At 44.0% G+C, this 25456-nt stretch overlaps 1 protein-coding gene across 1 annotated transcript; it reads right to left on the bottom strand.

Moving 5' to 3' along the window:
• Positions 1–1248: 1248 nt before the first annotated feature.
• Positions 1249–24079, bottom strand: LOC138582384 (keratin, type II cytoskeletal 5-like). Its single transcript, XM_069653648.1, has 9 exons — positions 23364–24079; positions 22844–23067; positions 15778–15838; positions 14886–14981; positions 14243–14407; positions 4362–4487; positions 3834–4054; positions 2594–2628; positions 1249–2049 (listed from the first exon to the last, which is right to left on the bottom strand). The coding sequence occupies exons 1-9, from the start codon at positions 23883–23885 to the stop codon at positions 1796–1798; spliced, it is 1704 nt and encodes a 567-aa protein (XP_069509749.1). The 5' UTR covers positions 23886–24079; the 3' UTR covers positions 1249–1795.
• Positions 24080–25456: the final 1377 nt, after the last annotated feature.

The raw sequence follows: 25456 nt of genomic DNA, 5'->3' as shown, positions 1-25456 counted from the left end.
CCATCTTAAACTGACAGAGGAAGAACGACACTGTTGTATTTGTAAACAAAAGAATACACCCGAAACAACCAAGCGTGTATTTACAGAGTGTAGGAAGCTGGGTCCCCAATACATGTGTATACTGCGCCATCTGGTTCATGATTATAACGCTATCAAAACTGCTGAATTTTGGACCTACTGTCTAAATATAAAATCTACCTTCACCCACGTGGCCTTATACCGATTATGGAGTGTAATAGAAAAAAAAGCGAATAAAAGGTGATGGGCGTGGCGGCGGGGGACCGCAAGGGGGGGTTTGATGGCTGCATGTTTTAAATGGATTAAGAAAATGTGAAGTGTAATGACACAGACGTTGGCATGATCGCTGGATTTACTTGATTTTTCAAAGTAAGGTATGCTTATACTGGTAGATTTTATGAATGTTCTTTTTAGATTTCTTTCAATCTTATTTGTGATTAGAGTTAAATGTAATGTAAAGAATGAATATGTAATTTGAAAGTGTTTTTTTTAAACAAATTTCGTGTAAAGTTCTAATAGAACTGAAACACAATAACGAATGTATGTATGGTTTTACTCTATAGGTAGGTGTTAAGTATAGGTACCAGCAGAGTTAAGATCAGTGAGTAGAGGTGAATGCTTTAATAAAAACTGTTCCATCTGACAGACCAACTGAGATGAATTAATGAAAAACAATACAGAGGACCTCATTTTGTCTGTTCCACTCATTTGGCTGTGAACCTGCTCATTAACAGCCCCTTGACTTGCTCCCTCCTGCATACAGAGACCATGTGGAAGGTGTCCTTGAAAGGAATCCTTCCCTGGGGCCGGGTTCTGTAACCCATGGCGCTCCAGATGTTTTGCACTGTGACTCCCATGATATCTCACCATTGGCTATGCTGCCTGTGGCTGATGGCAACTGGAGAGCCAAACGTTGCCTACCACTGGCCTAGGGTCCCTTACAATGTGGAGGTTGCAGAAGAGGTGCAAATCCAAGGTAGCAGCATGTAAAGCAATCCCATCGGATCACCCAGATTAGTTCATAAGGAAGAGCTTTAAGAACATCTGCTCTGATTATTTGGTTATTGGTTATAATGACAAATTCGCACATTGATGTACATTTTAAACACATACTGGAAAATATTCCTTAGAATAAATATATAAATAATGCCCAGGGCACGTTTTTTGGAAAACGGTTACCGCACACCACTCTATTGCAACTTATTCCAACCAAGCAAGAGGCAGAGTCACTAGTTTTTTAAAGTTTTATTAAAACTTCCAAAAAAGAAAATGGCAGAATTGAAGTATGCCTTTAAATTTGACGCATGGCCACTTATGGGGAGTGTAATGTCCTTTTAAACATTAGGGGACAGAAGTGAAATGGGAAGTGCAGGATTGGTCACCATTAACTGTACAGGGGATTCCTTCTTATGATGGATGAACAGAATCATGGGTGATTCGCATTCGCAATTTTGCAGGTGCAAGTTCAAGCTGAGGTCTTTCATTCTTATGCCATCAGATGCAAGTAATTCAAGAGGGCAGCGTGAGATACCCGTAAGCACAACCTATAGTGCTTTGATAGAGATAGAGTTGGATGAAAGAGATAAGCACAGAGATCAGAAAATGGTCATAGAGTAGCAAGGGCTGACTGGTGATAATACACTAGCTCCTGCATGCTTAGTGTCTGTCCCAGATGATTGCGATCTCTTGGTGTCCTGGCTACTCTCATTTGGAGGATTTAGTTGGGCACATTGGCTCCAGCAATCAAGGGAACCTTTGCATTCAGAAATCATGTGTTCTAGAGACGGTAGCTTCTGCTCTGAGATGACGTTGTTTGGATAATTTGTGCTTTCCTTCCATCACTTGAGCCATAAGAGCTGAAACTGCTTCCTCCGCCAGAGATTTGTCCGCCTCCAAAACTACTTCCTGCTCCAAAGCTGTGTCCTTGTCCACCTGCAAAACTACTTCCTCCTCCCATGCTGTAGGAGCCACCGGCGCCGTATCCAGCTCCAGCTCCAGCTCCACCTCCACCACCACCACCGCTGAGCATAGCTGCAGGAAAAGAAAACAAAAACTCATACATATGCGAGCTGAAACCTTTTTGAACCCTTTTTAGTTCAATGAAAAAGGCTACAATGAAGTAGTATTTCTAAAATGAGTTGTATGACATTGTTAGTTAGCTGTTTGTCCTTCATAGCAGCCTGTGCCAGTGTTCAGCAGAAGAAGTGTCACACTTTTATAGTATTGTGGAACGATAGACTTTGTAGAAATGCTGTACCACAGTTTGAGATTTTATAAGACGCAGTTTGAAGCAATTTGGATATTGATGTTATGGCAAGAAAAAAACTCAATTTGCCCAGCTACTGTATACAATATTTTTCCAAGTAGCTGCTGGTTGCATGCACTTTTATTCCTGGCAATTCATTTCATGGAAATTCCCTCCCGGCCTTGGCCAAGTGGGAAATAGCAGTTCTGTGCTCTCCAGTGTACAGCAGGGCCCCTTTGGGCGTCAGATTATGCTTGTTATGTGAATGATGCCATCTTCCACTGCAACACATATTACCTCTGACAAATGTTTAATCTTGTGATTACTTACTCATGGTGACTTTATTGGAAATTGCTCCATCCATTCTGTAAGGAAACACATCATGTTTAATAAAATGTGAAATCAAACAGTCACATGTTAACAGTTGTTTATTGTATGCAAATCTAAATATAATTCAGTGAGACAAAATGCTGTGGTAGTCATTCCAATCAGTCATGTTTTAGGCTTTCTCCATATCAGTAGTTTTTTGGGCATCTTCAACATCCTTCCTGTCATTTTAGGGTTATTGAAGCTATTGTGGGTGCATTTTGACTACTTTAACCCTTTTCAGGTTGATTAAGGGTCTCCTTCTGCAGAGTAGAGGAATGCACTAATAATGAAACACCCTGATGGTAGCAGCGGGGCGGGCATACATTAATCACATTGTGTCCTTCCTCTCCTTGAACCCATCCTTCATTTTCTTTTTACATCTGCTCCTTTCTTTCTCTACCATACCATTTTAAGATACTCTACTTTATTCAGTTACTTAACCACACGGTCTTTCATCTCTTATTTGCTTTATTTAATTATGTCCGTTTGTGAGCCTTCTGTTTTTTCGACTGTAATAATAGCTCCTTATGTTTCGTTGTCTTTCCCTGCAGCTGGAAATCGGACTTCACTAAACCTTTATCAGATAATCACTTTTATAAGGATTCAGCTTGACTTTTTTTTCGAAAATCGGGCCATTTGGCTGTTTAAAAGAAGCTTGTTGGAGCAGTGGAACATAGTGTGAAAACTAGGACCGTCCCTCAACACTGGGTCATCTGGTCACCCTACTCTGTGACAGTATGTATGGGAGAAATACAGCTGTGGAAGGTCCTGCTTCATTACTCGTGCATGTGTTCTACATGATTCCACTGCCCACCCTTCACTCCTCTTGTATTTTTAAAGAATATTGGTTTTACATAGACTGTCCAAGTTTCTGTACATTGCATGACAAAAGACTTCCTGAAACTGTTAGTAATTGCCAATGTGTGATAGTCATTGCTGTTTGAATTCAACATGTTCTTATTTTGATGACAGTATCAGAGTTGGTACACCCATTCTTAAGTATCTGCAGGAGTACTTTAGCTCGATTACTGTCGAAGTTTTGCAAAGAAATGTTGTCTACCACAAAAGCATCTTAAGGACATCCTAAAATCTAAAATAGTCATATAATTAATAATACAAATCTTAATCAACAGCATATGAGTGGTCTAGTATGTGCTTACTATGTTTCCATTGCTATCTGGTCCCTGCGTATGACACTTACCTGCCCTCCTCTCCTTCCAGCAGGGTCCTGTAGGTGGCGATCTCAATGTCCAGGGCTAGCTTGACATTCATCAGTTCCTGGTATTCGCGCAACTGGCGTGCCATGTCCTCTTTGGCCTTCTGCAGGGCAGCCTCCAGTTCACTCAGTTTCATTCTAGCATCATTCAGTGCAAGTTCACCCCTCTCCTCGGCCTCTGCGATGGCGGTCTGAAGATTGGCGCACTGGCAATGAAGTTGAAAATGTCCATGTTACTTAAATGTTTGCCATTGTCGGTTCTAATAGTTTTCATATCTTGTAACCAGTACAACTGTAATATATGCCATTTTTGTCATTTTATGCTGGGGTAAAGCTGATTCTAGAGTTGCCTTTCTCAAAACAACTGCAAGATGTATGATTGCAGAGAAGTGGGCATAACAGGTTGCAGGAATGCAGGAATAAAACTCAAGGCATACATGTTTCATAATCATGCATGCCATCAGCCCCGATGGAACTGTTTCCCACGCTACATGAAGAGGCCGCCTGGTTTACCTGCTTTTTCACGTTTTCGATCTCAGACTTCAGTCTCTGGATCATGCGGTTCAGTTCGGAGATCTCGTTCTTGGTGTTCTTGACGGTGTCTCCGTGCCCACTTGCGCTCATCTGCAGGTCATCGAACTAAAATCCAGAAATAAGAGAAGTTAGGAAAAATCTCTTCCACAGAGATCTGTGGCTGACAATAGAGAAAGTTCTTGAACTTCATGGCTCAGCGAGTCATATTATCATGGCTATGTGCTGTCTGGGCATTCCACCTACACTGGGCCTTTATGGTATTACCCATTCTTTTCACAGGTGATTCCGAGAAAAGTACTGCATGTAAGCTCTATTGGACAGATTACTAGATTTTCATAAAAGTCTAATTTAAGGGCAGTCCTGGAGGACTCAATTTTAATAAAACACGACTGACTTCTCTTTAGCTAAACGGCATGGAAGATATCTCCTTTTCTGCAATAATGCAATGCTGCTTTTGAGAGCAGGGGATACTCATGCTATTTTTGTGACTTAGTTACTTGCGTTAATTGTCTATTCAATAGACGCATATAAATTGGCATGACCTACTGGCTGCTTGTCCAGTAAAATACATCTAGTTCATTACAACGGTTTAAATTCTTCAATTCACACTTGTGATTTATATTCAGACTGCCTTGTATTTGTTTAGTGTTCCACAATCTGTGTGTATTTTAAAACCGAGCACTGTTTTTTTCATTTCTTGAAAAGGATACTCCTTGCAGCTGTCTGAATTCTTAGTTGTAGGCCTGACTGCATGTTTGTATCTCTGGCCTAAGCAATAAGTTGCTCTTATTAAATGAACCCTGAATTCAACAGACAGGTCCTTGGCTGCTAACACTTGTATTTACGCGTCCCCATGTGGAATTTTGATTCTTTTGTGTTTTTCGGTGACTCCCTATGGATTCCACCTACGTTTTACTGGTGTAAAATGCAAGCATGATGATATATAGGGATTCAAGCCCCTAAGCCTGCATACAGATTAGGTGTGGGCTCAGATGCACAGAGCAGGTGCAAGAAGAGGAGCATACATGTGCTCCACATCATTGTAGGAAATCCAATCAGAATGGCTTCTAGCATGCTTAATTACCTAACATGCCATTCTATGCCAGATCCAGCATGAGTCTCTAAATTGGAGAGCATTTGAGCTGTGGCTCCTTTCGCAGTCGGCCTACCTTTTGGATTGAGTACAGGTGCTGCAAAATACAGCAGCCAGGGCCATTCTTAGACTATCTTCTCATATCCACATCTCCTCATCATTGCGGAGCCTTCACTGGCTTCCTGTGGCTCACCGTATTGAGTTTAAATCACTATGCCTTGTCCATCGTGCCTTCTATGACCAGGGTGCTCATTGTTTGCTGCAGATATTCTGCAACCATGGACCTGTAAGGCTGCTCCCTTCATGCTCAAACTTTTTGATTGTACTTCCAAGAGTCCTATCTACCAGAATGGGCGGCCAAGCTTTCTCCGTCACAGCCACACACCTATGGAATAAGCTCCCTCTTTCTCTACGAAAGACAGCAGACCACCTGGCTTTTCGGCGGCTTCTTAAAACTTTTCTATTTAATTAGCTGTTTCCTTTCTTAAGCTTTCATCTACTCTTACTGGACTCCTTTCAGCGCCATGTTGCATTTGGGTGTAGGTGCGATTTACAAGACAGTTTAACATAACATAGCATAACTGCAGCATCAAACAAATCATGACTGCCTGAAACAAATAGCTGGAGATCCAACGCCTTGGGCCTTCCATCCCAACTCCTGGGTCCTTCCACCCCTCCAATCCACTGCTATGTCCCCCTCTTCTGGATAAAGCCACAACATACCTGGTAAGTAGTTTGGTAATATAAGGCTATCTGGGTACCCATGCACACATAATTCAGGCTGTCCAATACAATCACAATCAATTGAACCAGGCCAACTTTACCAATCATCCACTGAAACCACATGCACACTGCTACTCCACTCTGCATGTAGCCAACATGTGGGTGTGACATTAGTAACCTAGGCATGCATCCAACCAAAGCTACTGAATCAGTCATACCAACCTATCTCATTACAATCCACAGCACTATTGTGCACTAGGGCATTGTTTACCGATGTACCTTAAGGACCAAGCAATGCCATTTAAGTGCTGATGTTAGGGAAGTGGTAGCAGCTCAATGGGTTTCCCTGATGCTTTTCCGTAGACTGAGTTTTGTAATGTCTGACAATTCCACAGCTGCAGTCAGCTGCAAGGGGTCCTCTCACTAATTCTTCTATGAAGGCCTCACTGTCATTTCGGCGTCTGATGTAGCATCACATATGGGCATACAATAAAGTTTCAAGTCATGCAGCCACCATTAGCAACTGACCTGGTCCACCACACACACCACTCTGCAACCAGTCAGTTATTTACCGTGATGTGGAAACCACATAGATCTGAATACACTACGTTATCTGAATGCTGTCTCTGCAACTTTGGAATCGAGTATCGTGCTATTTGCTATACAACGAACAGACTACGGTTTGCCAGAAATGTAGAACTGTACAGCGCTTTAAACTGAGACATCCCACAACACTAAAGGGCCATATTAATGCTACATTCCAGCTATCTCCGCCACCCCTGCACTTGTAGCCCCATCCCATATGTATAGTGCCCTGGTTCTTCCCTGCCAAAGGTGTGCTTTATAAATCAACAGCACACGAACTCTCTCTGTTTCTTCTTGTTTACAGATCCGGCAGAGCGCCTGGGGACCAATTCCGTTGGTGACGGTGCGCGATATAAATACCTTTAACAGTTAACTTAATACATCCATATGTACTTTGCAAATGCCAAGCAACATTACATAACATAACATAACATCAATTGAAGACGGCTTAATACGAGTCTTTCCCTCTTTGCAGTATTTTCAAAGTAATTGTTTGCCCGCTCTGGCTGGCGTGTTCAATAGATGTAGAAGGATATGTGAATAGGCCTTTGATATTCAAATAAGAACATTTTATATAGATTGACAATTCTGTTAGTCAAAAGTGGAAATCAACTGTTTTGACCTGCCCTCCTTGTTTGTAAACTGCCTGGCTTATGGCCAAGCACTACCTTTCCGTCTTGATAATGACTGTGATATACTTTCTGCCATTAAGGTTTTTTTTGTTTTAAAACTTTATTTAATTGACGGTCACAAACATGTATCACAGCTGTGGTTTACAAGTCACATGATACAATTCACTTTTTCCCTTCCGAGCTTTTTTGTCTTCACATGAACAAACACACACGTATCATATTTAATATTCTTCCAGGGGTACCTGGTGCTTTTGTGTTGTTCAGCCAGGTAGGTGCAGAGCTGGGCCCATATGTCTTTGGGTCTGTTCGTGGGAGAGACAAGAGTGGTAAAGCCCTCTCCACATTCGTTGACATACGTCAGGTCTTTGAGCCATGTTTGTAGGGTTCTATGTCATTTAATCGCAAGACATTTTTACGACTGTTGCTTTTACGAATAAAATCTGGGGCAAAAAGTAATCGAAATGTTTTTTTCATTATTTTTGGGGGGTCCCCCCCAAACCTCTGTCCCCCACCTATTTTTAACTACTGGCGACACCCTCAACCCTGGATTTGCCCTTCCCCAACCCCCAAAATGTCAATGACTTTTTTTCGTAAAAGTGTATTCGTAAAAAATGCAACCATAAAAATGGCTGTCGATGAAACAACGGTATACTGTTTGTAGGGTGGGGGCTAAGCTGGATTGCCAATATCTAAGGATGTTTCTTTTAGCCACTACACATGCCACGTTAAATGCGTGTCTTTGTGGCTACCATCCCGATATCCCAAAGCAGGTATTTCAGTGGTGTAGGAGGGATGGGGATGTCGTCTAATATATCACTTGAGGATGCTGTTACTGCTTCCTAAAATTCAAGTATCTGTGGGCATGCCCAGTACATATGAAATGAATCTGCTATGTCTGTGTGGCATTTGGAACATCTAGGTGACTGGGCCGCGGAAAATCTCACTATTTTTTGGGGAGTGAGGTGTAGGTGATTTAGGATTTTAAACTGGGTCAGTCTAAGGTTTGCGTTGAGGGACACAACCTTAGTGAGCTGACAGTATCTGGTCCATTGTGTATCATCTGTCGTCAATCCTAGGTTGCTTTCCCATTTGCCTTTCAAGTGGTTACCTGAGGGTAGGTGAGCTTGTATTGTTTTATTTAATGCCGATATGCTGCATTGAATACCGTTTGGTAGCATGATGGCTTGTTTGAATGGGTGTGCTCAGCTGGGAATGATGGCAAGAAATGTTGAAATGCTGCTCTCACCCTATGATATTGTAGCACTTTCGAGGGGCTGTGCCCCATTTTGGAAAGGAAGTTGGCTAAAGGTACAAATGCTTCGTCCGGGTACATGGCCCCTAGTGTTAGCTGACCCAGGGTATCCCAAGTGGTCCGTAGTGCTGAGTCAAATGTGGGTGATATCGTGGTGCCATAGGGGGGACCTCTTACAATAAGGGGTAGTAATGTTGAGTCTTTTAAATATTCTGGACCACGACCTTCACAGGACATCCCACTGGGTCAGTAGATGTTGTGTCAGTGTAGAGATTTGCGAATATAACTGATCGGAGGTCAGTGAGGGAGGCAGTGTATTCTTCGACCTAGAGGTGTGTATGGTTTTCTGTATTAAAACCAGTATCCTGCATATTGGGCTTAGGCTGCATCATAATAAAGTTCAGAGACTGGTGCCGAGAGGCCAGCAGTATTGAATGGTTCTGTCATTTTCACCCACTGTCATTTTCAGCCAGCTCATTCTGATTGCCCCGTTGTTCCAGACAAATGTTGAGACAATGGATTGTAATTTATTAAAGAAGGTTCTCCCCGGCCATATAGGTATATTACTAAATAGTTAGAACAATTTGGGTAAGACTATCATTTTCAGTAGTGATATGCGGCCATAGGTTGATATAGGGAGGTTATTCCAAAGTTTGAGCTTAGATTGCAGTTGAATCATAATTGGTTCGTAGTTGGAGGAATAAAGTGTTTAGCGGTCGGTAGCTACTATCACCCCTAAGTAACGGTCCAAGATCAGGGACCGACGGAATACCATTATGGAGCCTATTCAAGCCGAATCGGGCATAAGTGGTATTATTTCTGATTTAGAAGTGTTGATCCTGTAGCCAGAATACTTGGAGAATTCGGTTATATCTTTCATATTGGGAGCCAAATTGATCTCAGGATCCCTGATTTATAATAGTGTATCATCAGCATATAATCGGATCAGTTGGTAAGGTCCATTTATCCTAACACTCCGATGTGAGTGTTTAAATGGTATTAGTGCTGCCATAATTTCAATAGTGAGAGCCAATATAAGGGGGGAAAGAGGGCATCCCTGCCGTGTTCCTCTACATAAGGGGAACTTGGGGAAGAGGGTGTGATTTGTTCTGACCATGGCGGCTGGGTTATTGTATAGTAGTCGGATGTAGCTTGGGAATTGAGGCACAAACCCAAAGCGATCCAATACAGTGAACATATAGTTCCAGGATACCGAGGCAAACACTTTCTCAGCATCAAGGGAGGCTGCAATCACTTTGGTCTTGTGGTCCAATTGGGGAATGGTGGCAAATAAGCTATGTAAATTTAGGGATGTGGATCTGGTGGGATTAAAGCCTGATTGATTAGGATGTACCAGGTAGTTCTTGTGGGGCATCAATCGGTTCGCGATGGCCTTAGCAAACAGGTTTGCATCTGAATTCATTAGGGAGAGCGGACGATAGGACAAGCCCTCCTGTGGGGACTTTTTAGGTTGCAGAACTAAGATAACTGCATCACGCAGCAATGGGGGGAGTGTCCCAACCAAGATAGCCTCCTCCCATAATGCCAGGAATTTAGGGGCAAGTTCTGGTAAGTAACTCTTGTATAGATCTACGGGTAGGACATCTGATACCAGGGCTTTTTCCCTCAGCAAGGTCTTTAACCTCTTGCCCTCTGTCTTCAATGGTCAATGGGGATTCCAGTGCGGTGCTGGATATGGCAGGTAGCCTGGGGAGTGGGACCGAATCAATATAGTGAGCTAGGTCGCTTTGTGAAACTGTATCAGCATTTGCATATAATGATGAGTAAAAATCAGTAAACATTTAATTGCGTTTTCCCATACATTAATTTCGCCCCCCGCCCGCACACGCTGGTTATCGGTTGTATGTAGTTTTCAGATTTACCCAATCTAGCAAGCAATTTATTGGCTTTCTCACCTTCCCCGTACCTCTTGGACCTGGTGGGAATGGTGGTGTATAGGATCTCACGGTCTGCTGGTCTGTGGAACTTATTCAGTTCTGAATGAATTAGGGCTAGTGTCGTCTCTTTAGGTGCTAGGGCGTATGTGTTCTCAAGCATCCACAACCGGGTCTCGGTCTGACACAGGCCTTGGCGTTTAGTGCAAAGTGATCCATGAGTCAGGGAGCGTGTATGGCCACGTATCCAAACCTTTAACGATTCCCATACCACTGATATGGAGCCCACCGATCCCTCATTTTGTTTGAAGAATTCCTGCAGCTCCATCCACAGGGGCATTAATAGTGTAGTATCATGAAGGAGGGTGGGGGGCATTCTCCATAGACAGGGACCGTGGTCTGGCCATTCCGGACGGATCTCGAGTAACACAGGGGAATGATCTGAGATAGTGTGGGGAAAGATGGAGCAGTTTATGGTGAATGGGACAAAGTCAGGAGTGTATAACCAAAAGTGGATGTGTGAGCCGTAGTCATGAACTGAGGAGTGGAAGGTATATTCCTCATCCCCGGGGTGTATCTCACGCCAGGCGCTATGAGGGGTAAGTATTTAATGCACTGAAGCATAGCATGGGCTGCCTTGGTCTGAACTCGGGGAGTCCTTGAGGTTTTGTCCACTAGTGGGTTGAGTATATTGTTAACGTCCCCGCCCCATATCACCCTAGTGTTGTCCAATGTGGATATTAGTTCTACTATCCTGAGGAAGAAGTCAGGGTCATCCACGTTCGGGCCATAGCTATTGATGAGGACTGTGGGATGACCACACATTTTCCCCCAGAAAATTACATATCTGCCCAGTGGGTCAATATTTGATTTAGACATTCGGAACCCTACTGAATGAGGAATAAGAGTAATAACACCTGTGGATTCTTCCTGCCTCAAGTCCTCACCCTCACCATCCCCAAAACTAGACAGTGTATACCCTACCCTAACTACCCCTTTCTTATGCAGTGGGAGGCAATGTGCAAACCCATCGAAGAACATTGGAACAATTGGGTAACGTGATCTGCACTACGTAGTGAGATCCAACACAAAGGACCTTCCTGAGGCATGACTTTAGAACTTGGCTCAAGGGTATGGAGGGTGACCATGGCTAATATGTAGGATGTAGGAAGGCTCAGCACTCATCGTTATAGGGTGGCATCGTAATGTTCTGCTCAGTGTAGGTTGCTGCGTCTTCCGGTGATTCAAGAAAGTGGGCTCTGTCAGCATGCTGTATCCTGAGTTTAGCCGGGAACATCACAGCATATGGAATTTTTCTCTCCCGTAGGGCACGCTTGACTTACTCAAATTTTCTCCTAGCAGCCTGAACGCCATTCAAGAAGTCAGGATATATGTGGATTCTGGCCTAGTCGAATTGTGGAGTACCTTTTTCACGTGATAACCGGAGAAACAGGTTGCGATCCCGGTTATTGAGTAGGTAGGCTATAATTGTGCATGGGGGAGCTCCAGGTTTGGGTGGTGGGGCTAGGGATCTGTCTGCCCTCTCCACTAAAAAATGGGCAGAGAACTGTGCATCTGGGAACAGGGAGAATAAGACATCCTCCATGAAGGTTTCCATGGAGACATTTAGGGATCTCTCTGCCATGCCCACCACCCTAATGTTGTTATGGCGCGACCGTGACTCTGAATCGTTACAGTTTACACGGACTGCTGTAAGGTCTCTTTTGATGTCTTCAACGTCTTTACCCTGTGTGGTGACTGTATCCTAGAGTGTCCCCACCCAGTTTTCAACTGTGATCTGAGTGCTTTCTCTCTGTATCTCTGCTTTTAGGGATGATATGGTGGTGCCAATGTCATTCAGCTTGGTATTTACTGCTGCGAAACCTTCCTGCATTGCGACCATATAGGGGTCCATGTCAGTGGTTGTGGCAGCTGTTGCACGCAGGGGTGGCTCTTTTGAGCTTCAAGGGCTTTCAACTGGAGGTGTAATATTGGTGTAGGCGTCCATGGGGTCCTTTTTGCCTTCCTTAGTGCCTCCATGGATCATATCTCAGGGAGAAAGTGGTCAATTCGGGAGGTTTTCACGCTTTCAGCAATGGGGGTCAGCGTGCACTTTGAGGATAGCCCTTAGCCAGGAAGGACAGGGCTGAGCTGTGAGTACACCAATGCCCGGGCCTCTTTATTGCTGTGCTCAAGGCCAGAGAGTGCACGTGTTATGGCGCCTACGTACCTTTACTGCGCATCATCCTGTGGGCAGCAGCAGAGAGCAGTTGTAGCTGCTTCACCGGTGTGGAGTAGAGGCGCGCTGCAGTGCTGAAGAGCCGGCACGCTGCAGCGATTCGGAGACTCTCTGGCAAGTTGCCTTAAGGATCAGGTCAGCGTTTAGTTGTTCCACTCAGCAATTTTCTCTTGTCCCCCGGGTCTTGGTGCATGCACCTTGTGGGTAGTCTCTTGCTAGCAGGTCTCCTTATTGCTGTGCCCAGGGCTGGATAGTGCACGTGTTATGGCGCCCTCGTATTCTCTTCGTGCATCGAACCGCAGGCAGCAATGGAGAGGTATTGTGGCCGCCTCGCCAGAGCGGGATGGAGGAGTGCTACAGAGCTGGTATGTACCGGTGGATCAGGACACAGTACAATTAGCACCAGTGGTATTGTCACAGACACCGCTACAGATCTGTGATATGTTTGAGATCTCACCCATTGGCCCAACTGCTAATCAGGGCCATATCTACACATTTTGTGGCTGCTCCCTATTGTTTTGTGTTACCACCACTGAGCTTAGATGTAGGCAGAGTTCTAGCAGTGTATTTGTTTCATATTCAACCACCACGTTATTCTAGGGCATACACCTCAGACTTTTAACAGAATGTCACATCTATAGCTACAATGTTTAACTTACCATTGTAGCATGCTGTATGTGAATAATTCCCTTATCAAAGTGTCTGCAACCTTTAACTGCTCAGATGTTCTCTACTACAACTCCCATCAGCCCTAGCTAGCCAGCATGGTCAATGGTGAGGGATCATTGAAGTTGTAGTACATAACATCATCACGATTCTCGTTCTGATATGATTGTGGAGGCATTAACGTTTCCTTTCATCCACTTAATGAATCTCATGACCAGATTTTTTTTCTAATAAACAATTTTAAATCACCTTGCTCCCTCTGAGACCAAGAGTATCGATGCAGTTCATACTGAAGGATGTTTACAAATGAGTGTATTGCCACTCATGACTATCAATAGAGAAGCATTACATGCGTTTAGCATTGCTGGAATTAGACCATTCACAAATAAGCGTTTAACTATCCGGCTGTAAGTGAAATTATTATGATTTTTTAAAAAATCATATTCCGATTTTTGACCATTTGGTTCAGAAACTTGCATATGCTCCAAATAATTTAGAATGTGAACGCATCCTAAAGTGCCCACGCCCTTCTTGGCCAGTTTTAGTCATCACATAGCCCCTATGTCATCTTTAGCTAAGTGCCCAAAACAGCACTTATCAGAATAGCCCTCACTTCGGTAATCACAGTACAGTCAGCATTCTTCTGAGAATCCTCTAACTACAGTGCTGTCTAAGAGCTTCAGGTGACGTTAATTAAGGCCATTCTCAAAACGCGGTTAAAATGAACATGAGAGGGTACCAGAATGAAGTTCACATTCAAATGTGCAATGCATACCTTCTTTTTAAAGGTCTGTTCTGCTTCATCTTTACTCCTTCTGGCAATGTCCTCATACTGAGCTTTGACTTCAGCGATGATGCTGTTCATATCCAGGAATCGGTTGTTATCCATGGATAGAATAACAGAGGTGTCGGCAATCTGACCTTGAAGCTGATTGAGTTCCTGAAAGTCAAACAGAAAGAACTTGAGTCTGGTCTCAAATTGTTTCACTGATTGAATTGCTTTGATACCAGGGGTAGAACATTAGAGCAGTGAAGAGCCAGTATAGAGAAGACACAGAAGTGGAAGGCTGCACGGGGTGGGGTGAAGGACAGAGAGGTTGTTGAGAGTTGAATGAGCAGATAATGGGTGTCAGCTCAGCGGGGAAGTGGGAGAGATATGAGATAAAGAAAAGATGGCGGGGTGCAGAGGGAAGGAGTGAAGCATGGCAGTGGGAAGAGATAGAAGCTTGGATGTGATATTAGAGATGGGCTAGGCAACGTCATCAGCAGAGAGGGATAAGGATATGCAGCAATGTTTTGTGGCGAGTGAGCTCAGGGAAAAGAGGATATACATGCAAAATGATTAAATGCAAAATGCCAAAACCTTTTATAGCCTCTGGGAGGACAATGGCAATTTCTGAGCACAGAAGAATAATTACCGCTTCATATAGACTTCTTAGGAAGTTGATCTCGTCTGTTAAAGCATCAACCTTGGCCTCGAGCTCCACCTTATTCATGTAGGCTGCGTCCACGTCCTAAAAATTGGACAGAGAGAGTAAATAATTTTCAATGTATCACCAAGCCAATGTTGCGTGTGATAAGTTCACTATCATAGCCTCTAGATCAAGGGAGGGGGCATTATCGTGGCATAATGACGCGCTGAGTTCCACTCGGGCTATAAGGATGGGAAGGGTCATGATTCCATGCAATAATGACCCCTCCTGAGGTCTATAAAGCTATTAGCACGCATTGCTAATAGAAATTTAGTTTTGGGAATTTTAATGGTGGAGAAAAAAAAGTTAGGTGTATAGAGAGAAAATGAAATCGACAAACTGTGTTAGTAAATTAAATGTTATTGTAGGTAAAAAGCAAAACTGTCTTTATAAGGTGACGCATTTTAATTGTAACCTTGGTTGCACTGGAATGGTTTTAACATGAGCATACATCAGGCGTAATGTTAAAGTAAATATTTTCTTGTTATCTAAAGGCATTTTGTTCGTGTTGTAGCTTTCACTTTGATGTGTTAAATTGTAGGTTGCCTGTCACGTTGGCGGTGCAATGAAAGAAAACTCCCACCAAACGGGTGGTGGTGCCTTGCTGAAAGATCTCTGGATGGGAAATAGCATTTCTGCTTCTTGAAAACAGGGAAAGGCTATCTAAAATCGGAATGTTTGCAGTGCAATCAAAACCAGTAGTTATTTACTGCAATCCGAGCATTCTGATTGCCGGAAAAGAGGTCACTAACGACCTCCAAGGGCTAGTTAATAAAACACATCATGTGACATTAGTGTGAACATGTAGAAATAGTGCATTTCCTCATCAGTACCTCACCTTCTTAAGAACAACAAAGTCATTTTCTGCAGCCGTGCGCCTATTAATTTCTTCTTCATATCTGTGGGTTGAAGAGCAGACATCATTAAATACATTTTAACTCTATAGTACTGTGGCTTGCTTTGTACATGTTCCTGTGCAGCCTAGTGCACATAGTGATGAAGGACTATCATGGTGTATACACATTGGCCCTCATTACGACCCTGGCGGATTTTTTCCGCCATCGGCGGACTTTTCCGCCATGGCGCAAAGTCCCTTTACGCCATGGCGGATGGCGGACTTACCGCCCCATTCCGAGGTCGGCGGGGCGGTAAGTCCCCATTGACCCATTTACCCTTCCCCATTCCCATTTCGGCCCCATAGGGCTCAATGGGAGTGGGGAAGGTGTTAATTACGCCACCGTACACTACGGTGGCGTAATTAACACCGAGGTCCCATAGCGCCATGGATTTTTACGCCCGCAAAAAGCGGGCGGAAAAATTACCATGCCGCTATGGGAACTCGTAGTTGGCGGTAAGGGGTCGGCGCAGCTAACGCTGGCGCAAACCCCTTAGCGCCAGGGTCCTAATGAGGGCCATTGGCAGATTTTTAGTCAGCCAGTAGAGCAAAATGTGGAAAAAATAAAGCCTTTTGAATGAAAGTACTTGTTTAAACTGAAGAAAGTGGAAAGTATTTGAATGTTTATGTTCATCTGCAAAGGAAGAAAGCAGATTAACACACGAAATTCGCGATCTGTATTGTGGCCAAGTTCAACTTTACAAAGAATAGTGCTCCATTTGGACTCATTTTTACATAGGTCAAGAATGTCTTCTCCTCTGGACAGTTGCCCCTTAATTCAATTAGAAATCATTCTGTGCAGCAGACATATCGGTACACACACTAGTGTAAAGATACTGCTTGCCATAGTTCTTCAAAGTGATATTGTGTTACACTATATCCCTGCCTGTTAGAGTCCCCTCGAGTTATTTTCCTTGATTGCTTGGTCATAGTTTAGATGAGCCACAGAAGCTAGAGAACGGCTTGAGTGGGAAGAAAATGCTGGCTCCTAACCTTAGGACATTAAGGTATGCATAATAGGCAACCAATTGGTCAAATTGTCTGGGGCCTCTCAAAGGTGACATGCACATTGGTGTTGTCTGTACGTGACTGGTATTCCGTCTTTGTCCTCTCTGAGAAAGTTATGAGCAAGATCCCTGCAACACTCCTTAGATTAGCTTGTCCGGAAAGGTGGTAAAATGAACTACTGTGTTGTTGCTTTCTTCTTGCCACCGTTTGCAGGATGGTTCTAGGCCTCTATGACAGATTATTTTCTACTAGGAGATTGCGGTCGACTGTCATACTCCAACAGTTTTTAAAAAATCATTAACCAAAAATTACCATAGTCTACCTTTTTTAATATGTCATCCCAGACATAGAAAATCAATGTTTCAGTGATATTGGCTGGCCTTGCCACTGATTGTGCTGGGTGAACACGTTTATGCTTTTTTTGTATTGGGTGTGGTTAGTCAGGGATGATGTGGTTGATTGTGAAGAGAGCGGTAAGGCAATCTGACCAGCCCAGATGAAGGAGTGAGGTATTCGAGGCTACGCAAGGCTGTGATTATAAAATACAGGAAATTGCTTTTGCTGTAGGTTGGACATATATGGCCTCATCACGACTTTGGCGGTAACCCTTAAATCCGGCAGTAGCGCTATTACCGCCAGATTTAAGGGTCCGCCGAATCAGGGCTTCGCTGGGGGGAAATCTGCCGAAAATTCGCGCTATTACCGCCGGCGGGAAATCCGCTAGTGGTATTAGCGCAAAGATTCCCCATTGAGCCCAATGGGGAATTGGGCATTCGCGAATGGGCTCAGTGGGGAATGGGGACTTACATTACCGCCGGGGAGTTCGGCGGTAGGGCTAATACCGCCCGCGCTAATAGCGTTACTGTTACTGCCCAAGTCGTGATGAGGCCCATAGTGTGATGGTTGAGGTTTAGTGTGGTGAGTAAGTTAAGTAGTGCTCCTTCATGGTGTTGTTGACAATGATGCTTGAGAGATTGAGTCCCGAGAAGGATATTGTTGGTGTGTGTGTGAAGCGCATGGTGATAACCAAGTCAGTGCAGTCATCAATAGAGTATGTGTTAGGCATAGGTGGTGTATGACAGAAGTTGAAGGTGACATTACTACCCAGAGATAGGCAGAAGTGGCAGGAGAATGCTTTGAAAGAGATGCTGGTTGCTACTTGCATTCTGATGCAGGACCAATCTGTCTTGTGGACAATGGTGCGTCCTTCACCCATAATCTGAGTGTGTTCTCTGAGTTGCATGCTGTAACTGTTGAGGGTGTGGACATCCAGGATGTGAAAAGAGGTGGGTGTCATCCAGGTTTCAGTGATGAAGAATGCATCCAAGTTGTGCATGATGAAAAGGTTTTCAATGTTGTTGAGAGGGCATTGATGACCATCAGCTTCTGAGGTTTTGTAGGTGTTGATTTGTGGGTTGGTTCGAAGGAGATGTGTCGGAAGTTGCCATGTTGTCCTTTTTACCATTTGCAGCGTGAGAAAAGTGCATTTTTGGTGAGGGGTGAAATGGGCTGTGGAGTGAATGGGGTGAGATACATGTGTAGGGAGTCTAGCCTCTTATAGGACTAAACTGGAATTATGTCTCTCTTCATCTGCCTTTGCTTTGGATGCCTGGTGAGAGACATCCTGGGAAATAAAAGTTAGGAGGGGAATGGAGGAGGGCGGGGCAAGATAAAGGAGCAGGAAAAGACAGACAACAAGCATGTTATCCCAAGCAAATGTCCTCACTTCTACTCAATTCTGAGATACCTGCATATTTGATATTCACTGCCTTAATCTTTCAATGGTTGCAACACTCACACCCCTTCCATGTGATGTTTTATCTTACTCTATCAGTCTTTACCAATCATACAATTACGCTGGGTTACCTGATATGCTAATAACAATTTTGTAACAAAGGTTTGGCATGACTTCATAGCACTAATACGTCTTTTATTTCTTCACGAATGCAAACCTCATCAAAGTAAACCGTTATGCTGCTTTTGAAATCCCCATGAAAGTCTGAATCCTTTTAAATGTTGGCATGTTCTATCTGTTTGCCCCTAAAGGCCCCATTCATTAAGCTCTGCATAATCTCTTATAACAATATTCCACAGAGAAAACCACTCCCCAGTATCACACCCAATACAGTTTTGAAATGTAGCACTCTCCTGCAGTTATTAACTTAGAGGAGATGTTATCAATTGTAACATTCCAATAAATATCTTGTTTCTAGTCTTTTGCTCTTCTACCATTAACTCACAGGAGCAACTACAGATACATGAATCCAGCCTAAATAGTGAACCCTTCTTCTCAAGGCAATATGCATTTCCTCTGTCGCTCAGAGAAGACACCACACCGATACATAAGCCCTGAGATAAGCACTCACAGAGACAAGCCCCATCCCCCAAAATAATCACTTCTATCAGTGTCTCACTGAAGGCACTATACTCCCTAAATATTCTTCTTGTCAGTCTCTCCCACCAAATATGCCCTTCTGTCAATTTGCCCTTAAATGCTCTCTCCCCTCCACCTCTCACAAGTTCTGTCCTGTTCTCACCCCCGTTCCATACTTTGTGGTGTCTGGTCTCTCCAAATGGGAAGCTTATGTCTTTTTACAGTTTTTTATGAATGACACTCCACCCCACTGCCACAACCATCGCATATTTCATCAGAAGACACCACACCCCAACACATCAACCAACCAACTATTCTGCCTCTCGCAAACAAAAGCATACTCTTCCATGTCACCTAGAACACCAATCTATCAGTCTCTCCATAAGGTGCCATGAACCACAACTCCATCCAACACACTCTCTTAAAATCTCCCACACAAGGTATACCCCGTCCATCTCTCCCACACCAGAATACGTAATTGTACAATCACTCACAGATGACATCACACCCTCCCTGCTACATAATATGTTGTGTGACCAATCTCTTGCAAAAGGCAATCCCCCCACCAATACGCCCTTTTGGCAATCTCTCATAGAAACTATCATTCCAGTGCGCCCCTATACTGATTTCTCATAGAAGTCATCACACATTAGACTTCACAGAACAAACGTTCCTACCACACACGTGCAGAGTGCATCACACACTTATACTAAATGAAACATATTTCTACAGATTGCTCACAAAATGGACCATGGCCCCATGCAACTCTCCCCTCACCAGAGATGCCATGTCTTTGCATTCCATACAACACACCCTAGGCTCAAAGAAAGCACCTTATCCTTCCACCCCACCCACCACATTCTTTCCTCAATTACCACACCACAACTTATTATTCTGCCCATCACCTCCTGGCATCACAGAACACACCATGTCTCACCCCAACAAACTGTATATTCACGGAAGACATTGTCCCACTCCACTGACCTCATTGCACCCAATCCCCAATAAAGACAACATCACTCCAGACTACCCATCAGAACCTTTCATCATAGCAGGCAACGTATCCCATCAACCCAACACACTGTTCATTCACAGAAACACAACACCCCTTCAGTCAATACACAGGACCCTCTTCACAATACAGACACGGCATGCCTCAGTACCCACTAGACCCTTTCATCAGAGAAGACATCATGTCCCACCCCAACACATCATTCATTGTAGAAAACACCATGTCCTTCCACTCAACCTAAGTCACCCTTCCCTCATTGAAGATAGGACATTGTACCATGGCACCCATCGAAGCTTTTATCACCTCCACTCCACATGACACTCTCATTCCCCACACAAGGAAGCACGTCCCTTCATACTACCTAGTACACCATTCCACTCAGAGCTCTCAGGGAAACAAGAAGTTGCATCCCTCCACTAGAACCAATTTGCTGTTTTGTTAAATTTTCAAGAAGGGGCAACAAATTACACTTCACCCAACTCATCCTTCTGCCAATCTCTTGCAGGGGCCACAACACGTCTAAGAAATCCTTCTACCATTAGTTCACAAAAGATACCACCACTCTACACCAAACACAGTCCACACTGAAAGAACCAATTCTCTCCACATCACCCAATACATCTTAACCTCACAGACTGTACTATATCCCTACCCGCTTACAGAACAGAGTTATGCAGCCATGTCTTAAAGAATCGGAATATGAATGACAATTATAATGAGGCTGCTTTATTAAATTAGAATAATTAAGGGAGTGAGACAGTATTATGAGGATTCTGGGATGGTGGCTTTTCAAATGATGGTTAGAAGTTTAAGAGGGCAGGGTGATGTTAAAGTGCTTTTATAGTATGGTGTGTTAAAGAAGTGCAATATATTCAGAGGAGATATGAAACTGTAGTAAAGTGCGGATTGTATTATATGTTAAGAAATATGTTGGGTGTGCAAATTATTTTTACTTGCTTAACCCCATCCACTACATTCCTCACTCATTGATACCTTAAAAAAGGTACCACAAGTCTCCACCCCAGTAGACCCTCCCTTATTAAAAGGGGCCCAATACACAAGGACCTCCCAGAAGACATTGCAACTTTCTATATTGCGCACACACAAACACACCACCCTATACTCATAGAAGGCCCTATATCTCTCTACCTAACCTTAAAAAAATTCCTCTCCACAGTCGTCACAATATCCCTGCACAAAACCTTAAATTATTGAATTCACAAAATTCCTTGCATCCTTTCAAGTAACCCAATATGTCCTACCAGTTTCCAGCAGACACAGTCACAGCTCTCCACTACTCAGAGTGCATCCTTCTACCAATCTCTCACTGGATATACCAACACCGTGTACTCAACCCAGCCCATCCCTCTCAGAGGTTAGAGAAGGTACAACCCTCTCCATCCCGACAGTCGCAGGCAACCACATGCCCACCTTTCCTACACACTCAACTACAAATTGGCTGCAGAAGACAGCATGCATTTCACATCTCCCCCCTTCTAGATGTCTGGAGCAAGAACATACGTCTCACCGTCCCCCCACAGACAAAATACATTACAAAAAACGAAATCTGAAAGAAGTCCTTCTCACCACCCAATAGACCGCTTCTGTAGCAACTGACCGGGCCACTAATGCCCTCATCGCCGTCCAGTGTGTCCTATTGTTCTCTCCAGGAAAGCAATACTCGCTCCTAATATCATGTCATGCCAATGTCTCCTCAGCATAGCTATGCTTCCTTTCCCCTACTGTTAATGCCTTGAACAACTCTTTACAGTCTCATCTAACTCCGATCACTTCATGCCCACAAACTCTTGTCCTGCAAAGTGCTTTTATGCAGAGAGCTCGTGTCCCTCTTTCTCTCGCTGCACACTCTGGCCAGCCACCATCCTCATGATTCCTAGTCCTAATAGGTGGAACAGTAAAGGCAGGCCTTGGCTCTTGCTGCCCCACCCGCACCCCTCCTTCTCTGCTGGTCTTACTGAATATAGGTATATCAGGCCATGATAGTCTGCTTGCCCTTGGGGATACTAGAGACACGGACGGGACTTATTCCCGAAATATTGTGTGTAAAGAAGCATAACATTACAAGAAAAACTATCTTGCACATCATGGATTTGTTTTCATCTAAATCACTATTTTGGACAGTTTGAATGAAGTTCACTTCTCAGCTAAACGCCCACCCACTTCGTGTTGCTGTCCTGGAAGCATGCAGTAAATATGCCCATTCGGAAACACGTGCAAAACCGAATTTATAACACTTCCGTTCATATCGTGCCACACGTCGTGGTAGCTTAGCATCCTATAACATTCACTTTGGGACGGAGGGGGGTGGGGGGGCACACAGTTAAGCATCATAACTGCAAGCTTTGTATTTCATCAATAATGTATATACATGCGGTAGATCTATTTTTTCATGTTCACAATAATAATGCTTTAAACTGCACTTCATGCTATATACCTTTGGCATCTGAGAACTACAATCAAGGGTGGTGCTATTATTAACCACATTAATAGTACACATTCTTACCAGCCACGATATTCTAACTTGGAAGAGCATCCTGACACTGAGAGACAAGCACTTAATATGAGAACTACTCTTTCAGACCCACATAACTTACCTGTTCTTGAAATCTTCCACCATTCCTTGCATACTCCTCAGCTCTCCATCCAGACGACCCTTCTCGTTGTTCAGGCCCTGCAGTTGCTGCCTCAGGTTGTTGATATATACTTCAAAGAGGGGCTCAATGCTGCTTTTTCGGGACCCAGTCGTCACGCCCCCCTGCTCCTGCAGGAGATGCCATTTGGTCTCCAGCACCTTGTTCTGTTGCTCCAAGAATCGGACCTGAGACCCAAGAAACACGGGTAAACAATCGCACACGCAGTGATGGCCATATTCCCTCAACTAAAGCATCCCTCGCTGGTAAGCAAGTACCAGCGATGGCCACGTGGATTCAAGTCACTGACAGCAAAAAAGGACAGTCTTCAAATGTTATAAAAACATAGGGATTGGATTGGGAATGTGTCACAATCTTTCAAATTTCAAAACCACACATTTTATAGATGAAACACTTATTTTAGCACAATGTTAAAAGACGTCATTGGTTTATCAGAGAAAGCTCAAATCCCCTGAACTCTTACCTTGTCAATGAAAGCTGCAAATTTGTTGTTGAGCGTCTTGATTTGCTCGCGCTCCTGCACCTTTTGCTCAGAGATGGCAGGGTCAATTGTAATGTCCAGAGGTCTCAAGAGGCTTGGGTCGAATTTTACGTTCTCTATCCTAGTCGCCTGGACCTGACCAAACCCGGCACCACCACCAAAACCCCCCATACCTGAGCCCCCACCAAATCCACCAAAACCAGCTCCACCTCCAGATCCACCACCAAACCCAAGGCCACCACCCATGCCAGCCCCACCTCCACCTCCTCCGGACCTACCCCCAAAAGCAGCACCCCCAAATCCTGACTTTACTCCTCCATAGGAAACTCTTTGGCTGCCTCCCAGGAGGACACTCCTGCTGCCAAAGCCACCGCTACTACCGGCTCCACCGCCACCGCTACCACCAGCAAACCTAACACTGTGACTACCGGAGCTGTAGGACTGCTTCAGTCCTCCAGTTGAGGAGGAACTGAAGTTCCTCGCTGACTGCCCATACAGACTCATTGTGCCGCTGTAGTGCAAACGAACCCAAGCAAAGAAATAAAAGAAAAAGGAAGGTGCAGAAACGGAGCAACGAGTGAAGGAGAGCGAGTGAACCCGTCTGCCCGGGGAGCCCCGGCCGCCCCTTTTTATTATCTTCCCCACGGACTGGGTTTGGCCTCTTGCAGGAGAGCTCAGTTTTCACCCATGGGCTTGGTATGCCCTGCAGCAACCGGTCACCTATAACGTTTTAGCTTGTCTGCAAAAAAGAGTGAATTCCTCCTGCTTTTTTTTTCTTTCTACGGGGTTCAGTTACGTTAAAAAAAATTGCTGAACACTGAAAAGAATTCCACGAGTGTCTTGCGTCGCTGATTTATTAGTTGTTGCCCTGTTGAAACATGTCGTGGATTCTCAGCCAGTGTCCACTGTAAATAGGAGCACAGAGTGTTTTTTTTTTCTTTCTCTTGTACAACCTTTTCGTAAAGAAATCTCTTGCTTAATTTATTTCGTTTGTATATACCAAAACATTTGTAAGTATGGTCAAATGGGGTTGCATCTTAGTTTCCTGCTGAATTAGTAAAACAATAAATAGCAGGCTGACAAGGGCCAGGAGTGTTGAGTCTTACATAGCAGCTGTAGGGGCTTTGTGGCCACACTCTGGCTCTTAAATGTGAAACATGCATGCTCACACAACGTCTTCGTGTGTGTGACCTGCAGTCTCTGCGTTTAAGAGGTGTGGCTTTGGCTAAAGGCTAGCACCCTTACAGGCACTTATTACGAGCTGTGCCGTCTTCTGATATGTTACCTATGAATTTGAATAGCCCCTGAGCCTAGATTAGTAGCTAAGTGCTTGAGGATAATTCGAAAATCAGATGGATAAGAAATGAGGGGGGCCTGGGGTATCTGGACATAATCGGGCTCATTGGGAGCTCGGCGGTATACAAAGTGGGCATAGCAGATTTTATCACATCACGGAATAGGGATTTGACCCTAATTCAACCAGCAGAATTAGCACCTGCGAAATTGCTGCCAAGATTTAAAATGGTACTTCTGCTGCATCACAAGCCGAAATACTGCCGAAATACCACTGAACATGGACAGTAATTCAGCCGAAAACACAGTGCAGTTACCTCCACCTTTAAGGGTTGTGGTAAATGCATACAGGTGATGGAAAACAAGTCACACAGGCGCACCCAATCCACTCTGAAAGACTACAAAAGGCCAGCACCTGGCCTGACTCAAACACAGTTTCCAACACCATGCTGGCACTAGCTGTCTCTAACTGGGACATGCAGCTCCTTTTAGGAGATATATATGGAACAACCGTTAATGCAGGGAGTTGGTCCCACCTAATCAAAAACACCATACCAATATACCTATGTATATGTCTTTATCTAGCTCTATCTATGAACCATATCATACCACGTAGATCCTCACCATTGTGCCAATAATCAGGTCAGTGTTTAGAAAGAATATGTATTCATTAATGAATAGGAATATTAATATGTGTACAAAATCATAAGTCGCACCAACTCATTCTGTGGCCCAAATGCTGTTCTTTCCTAACAATACCCTTTTCACACAAATTGAAAACA

The sequence above is a fragment of the Ambystoma mexicanum genome, chromosome 3q (assembly GCF_040938575.1).
Source record: "Ambystoma mexicanum isolate Mex_15411 chromosome 3q, UKY_AmexF1_1, whole genome shotgun sequence".
In the NCBI taxonomy this organism is placed as follows: Eukaryota; Metazoa; Chordata; class Amphibia; order Caudata; family Ambystomatidae; genus Ambystoma; species Ambystoma mexicanum.
This window is presented reverse-complemented; position numbering and strand designations above follow the sequence as displayed.